The sequence below is a fragment of the Sarcophilus harrisii genome, chromosome 3 (assembly GCF_902635505.1).
Source record: "Sarcophilus harrisii chromosome 3, mSarHar1.11, whole genome shotgun sequence".
Classification (NCBI taxonomy): Eukaryota; Metazoa; Chordata; class Mammalia; order Dasyuromorphia; family Dasyuridae; genus Sarcophilus; species Sarcophilus harrisii.
Window position 1 is genome coordinate 606892533 of NC_045428.1, and position 4458 is coordinate 606896990.

At 62.1% G+C, this 4458-nt stretch overlaps 1 protein-coding gene across 1 annotated transcript; it reads right to left on the reverse strand.

Moving 5' to 3' along the window:
- Positions 1-478: 478 nt before the first annotated feature.
- LOC116422727 (T-box transcription factor TBX21-like) lies at positions 479-3918 on the reverse strand. The gene is made up of 3 exons (XM_031961818.1): positions 3681-3918; positions 1676-3581; positions 479-569 (listed from the first exon to the last, which is right to left on the reverse strand). The coding sequence occupies exons 1-3, from the start codon at positions 3916-3918 to the stop codon at positions 479-481; spliced, it is 2235 nt and encodes a 744-aa protein (XP_031817678.1).
- Positions 3919-4458: the final 540 nt, after the last annotated feature.

A 4458-nucleotide genomic window follows, 5' to 3' on the forward strand; every position in this document is an offset into this window, starting at 1 on the left:
ACTTGCAAGGTTTCCAGACCACTGCTGTTGCTGCTGCTGGGAGTGGCCTGAAAGAGAGGGTGCAATGGTGGCTGGGACTGCTGGGGGGCACTCGAGAGAACAGGGATCCTTCGCTGTCTGGGACCTGTGTCCAGGGTCCTGTGAAGTTGCTCTGGGAAGGTGTAGGGGATGGATGCTGCAGCTGTAAGAAGCTGGTCCTGGGCTTCTTTATCGGCCCCCTCTGAACACCTTGCCTGACTACCTGAAACCTGAGGAGACAAACCTCTCTTCTGGGGAGCTCCCTCAGCCTGTGCTGAATCTTCCAGCTCTGTCTGGGTCAGATGGGGCCAGATTTGCTCTTGAACACTAAGCTGTTCTTGGGCTCCAGGGACAGGCTGCAGAGGTAGAGATGGTTGGCAGTCCCCACTGGTGCCCTGGGAGGGGTCTGCTGGGAATATTGTATATGCAGTGGGCAGGCCAGTTCTCTGGATTAGACCACTCATTCAGCTTCAAGTGGAGTAGGGGAGGTCTGCAGGCCGGGGTTCAGGGTCTCAACTTGCAAGGTTTCCAGACCACTGCTGTTGCTGCTGCTGGGGAGTGGCACAGAAAGAGAGAGAGGGAGTGCACGTGGTGGCTGCACGACTGCTGCAGGGCACTCGAGAGGGAGCAGGGGTCCCTTGCACTGCTGTCTGGACACTAGCCTGTCCAGGGTCTGAGAGAAGTTGCTTCTGGGAGGTGTAGGGGCTGGATGCTGCGGCTGTGGAAGCTGGTCTGGGCCTCAGCCATCCCTCCCTGAACACCCTTGCCTGCCTGCCTGGAGCCTGGGGACAGAAGCCTCTCTTCTCAGGGGGCTCCTGGCCCCAAAGCATGCTTCAGATCTCCAGTTCTGTCTGGGTCCAGATGGGGCCAGATTTGTTCTTGAACCTTAACTGTTCTTGGGCTCTTCCAGGGACTGGGCTGCAGAGGTAGAGATGGTTGCTTGGAGTCCCCACTGGTGCCCTAGAGGGCTTTCTGGAAGGGAGGAATATGAGTGACTCCAGTAGGGCAGAGCAGGACTCTTCACAAAAAGAGTCATAAAACGCTGCAAAATTAAGAGTAGGGAGATGCAAGGCCAGGGTTTAGGGTCTCAACACCAAGGTTTCAGACCATGCTGTACTGCTGCTGGGGGTGGCCTGAAGAGGTGCAATGGTGGCTGGGACTGCCGGGGGGCACTCGAGAGAACAGGGATCCCCTTCGCGCTGTCTGGGACACTACTAGCCTGTCAGGGTCCTGTCAATTGCTTCTAGGAAGGTGTGGGGATGGTCTGCAGCTGTGGGGAAGCCAGTCCTAGGCTTCTATTTATCAGTCCCCTCTAGACACCTTTGCAGCTTCCCTGAGACCTGAGGGGATGGAAAGCTCTCTCTTCTGGGGAGCTCCCTCAGCCTGTGCTGAATGCTTCCAGCTCTGTCCTAGGTCCAGATGGAGATGATTTGCTCTTGGGCACTAGGCTGTTCATGGGCTCCAGGGACAGGGCCACAGAGGGGTAGAGATGGGTCCTTGATCCCCATGGTGCCCTAGGAGGGGGTCTGCTGGGGAATATGGCCGCCTGCAGTAGGGGCTGAGAGCCAGTTCTCTAGTTGGGCCATGAGTGCTTCAGTGGAGTAGGGGAGGTCTGCAGGCCGGGTTCCAAGTCTCCAACTTGCAAGGGTTTCCAGACCCTGCTTTTGTTGCTGCTGCTGGGGTGGCTTTCAGAAGAGGAGGGTGCAATGGTGGCTGGGACTGCTGGGGGGCACTCGAGAGAACAGGGATCCCTTTTCTGCTGTCTGGGACACTAGCCTGTCCAGGGTCCTGAGAAGTTGCTTCTGGGAAGGTGTAGGGGCTGGATGCTGCAGCTGTAAGAAGCTGGTCCCGGGCTTCTTCATCGGCCCCCTCTGAACACCTTGCCTGACTACCTGAAGCCTGAGGAGACAAACCTCTCTTCTGGGGAGCTCCCTCAGCCTGTGCTGAATCTTCCAGCTCTGTCTGGGTCAGATGGGGCCAGATTTGCTCTTGAACACTAAGCTGTTCTTGGGCTCCAGGGACAGGCTGCAGAGGTAGAGATGGGTCGCAGTCCCCGCTGGTGCCCTGGGAGGGGTCTGCTGGGAATATGGCCGCCTGCAGTAGGGCGAGCCAGTTCTCTGGATTGGAGCCATAAATCGCTTCAAGTGGAGTAGGGGAGGTCTGCAGGTCGAGGGTCACAACTTCCAACGTTGCCTGGTCATTGCTGCTGCTGCTGCTGCTGCTGCTGCTGGGAGTGGAGTCAAAGACATAGTACAGGGGCTGCTGGGGCTGCTGGGGCTGCTGCAGGGCCCAGCAGTTGGCGGGCATCGCTCTGTCCCCCTCCTGCACAGCGGCCTCTTCTGTTACCGGCAGGTCGCCAGGGTCCTCAGCAGCGGCTTCGGGGGACGCGTTCATGCTGCCTTCTGGAGCTGGAAGCGGCTGGGCCTGGGCTTGTCCATGGGCCCTCGCCGAGGACACGGCGCGGCTGCCTGAAGGCCCGGGAGACAGACGCCTCTTCTTCGGAGCCCTTTCCTCCCCGGCTGCATCTTGGGCATCTGTCTGGGTCCCTCGGGAGCACATTTTCCTGTGAAGCCTCGGCTGTTCCCGGGCTCCGCACCCCGGAGGCTCCCGTCTGTCTGGGTGAGGCGCTGCGGCTGCAGACGTGGGGGGCAGCAGGCTGGGGGGAAGGGCGGCGGCCGGTGGGGGCGGGGGCCCCGCGCTCGAGCTCCCCGCCGCGGCGGAGCGTCTCCGAAAGGCCTTAGCGTAGGGGTTGTGGGCGATTTTGAGGCGGATGATCTCGGCATTGCGATAAGCGGTCACGGCGATGAACTCGGTCTCGGGGAAGGAGAAGACGTGGGGCCGGGAGGCGGCCGCCGGCGCTTCCCGGTCTCCGCCGCCCAGTTCTTGCACGTGGAGCCGGGGCCGGTACCTGTGCTGAGACTGGAGCCAGATGGCGCGGCCGGCGCTCCGGGCCGCGGGCTGGGCGTTCGTGAGCCTGAGCGTTTTAAAGGCGACGTCTCGCTGCATCCAGTGGGCGCCCGTGTTGGGGGAGTCTGGGTGCGGATACACCTGGTTATCGGGAACGTGGCTCTCTTCGGGTTCATAGGGAGCCCACCGGGCCTTCTCATAGCGCCAGTGCTGCCCATCGACGCGCACCATGTCCACAAAGACGCGGTAGCGGGCGCGGGGCTCCAGGCCCCGGATCTGATAAGCCAGGAAGGGGAACATGGCCCGGCCCGGCCTTTTGAGCATCATTTCGTTCTGCTGCCCATGGAACGCGAGCCACAGGGAATAGTTGCAGAGGACGACTTGGAGCGTCCCGGAGCGAGCGGCGCCGCCGCTGGGGAGCAGAGGCCGGGGGGGCCCGGCTGCGGGGGAGCCGTTGGGCTCGGAGGGAGGAGCCGGGCCGGGAGAAGGGCCGGGATCCGCGCCCTGCGGGGCGTCGGCAGCGCTGGGGTGCGGGGGCTCGTTCTCAGCTCCGCCGCCGCCCGGCCGGGGCGGGCAGAAGGGGCGGCGCTGCACGGTGGCCCTGCCGCCTTGGGCCTTCTCGGCCACGGGCATGGCAGCCGGAGGACCTAACGGGGCTGTCGGGGGGCGGGGGGGGAGCGGCGCTTCTGGGCGGGCCAAGTCCCGTTTGGGGCTGGCCCAGCGGCAAAGCTTCTGACGCCCGCGGGTTCACTTACCTGCCAACCGCTGACTCTCCGGATCGTCCTCGGACTCGGGGAAAGTGGCGGGAATCTCTGGGTCCGTCGCAGGACACGAGCAGGTGCAAGGGACGGCGGCCTGACAAGTAGGAGTTCTTCTGAGGCCGGGAGGCGGGGACAGCTGCTTCCACAAGGCTCTGTGGCTAGCTGCCAAATGAACGCCGTCCCTCGGAGCCTCTCCTTTTATAGAGGAGCTGGCTGTCCCCGCCCACGGCATCAAGCGCACCTCCCCCACCTTACGGGAGTCCTTTCCCTTGCTCTGCCTGGGGGCTTCCAAGAACTTGGCAATGAAGGTCGGCCTTTCCCTCCCTTCCTCCCACCTTCTCCCCTCGCCCCATTCTTTCCCTCCCTTCCTCCCACCTTCTCCCCTCGCCCCATTCTTTCCCTCCCTTCCTCCCACCTTCTCCCCTTCCCCCATTCCTTCCTTCCCTTCCTCTCCCTCGTCCCCTCTCTCCTCCCTTCTCCCTCTCTTTTGTGTTTTTCAACCAATAGGAGGAATCCATCCCAATGGGCCGGTAGAAGAAGTCATGGACAACTTCCCATCTCTCTGACAGCATTTACTTGAAGATTTTGGGGGATTTGGGCGGCTTGGGGCAGGTGACCCAGCCGGTTCTTGGTCTCTTTTCCCCCGGCCTGCTTGAGGTGTCGGCGCCTAAACTCGGCCAGGAACGGGCGTGGCGGGACTCCTCCGTGTCTCGATGTTGAGTATCCCATCAATACAGCCGGCCCTGAACGTCTTTTCTTAGGGACTCGATGA

What these genes read in the sequence shown, in the direction of transcription:
- LOC116422727 (XM_031961818.1), bottom strand. Translation starts at nt 3,918, where the DNA reads ATGCCGTGGGCGGGGACAGCCAGCTCCTCTATAAAAGGAGAGGCTCCG. An exon ending in GGAGAGTCAGCGGTTGGCAG is followed by an intron (nt 3,582 to 3,680) that starts GTAAGTGAACCC and finishes GCCCCCCGACAG; the next exon opens with CCCCGTTAGGTCCTCCGGCT. An exon ending in GCAGCAGCAACAAAAGCAGG is followed by an intron (nt 570 to 1,675) that starts GTCTGGAAACCC and finishes GCCACTCCCCAG; the next exon opens with CAGCAGCAACAGCAGTGGTC.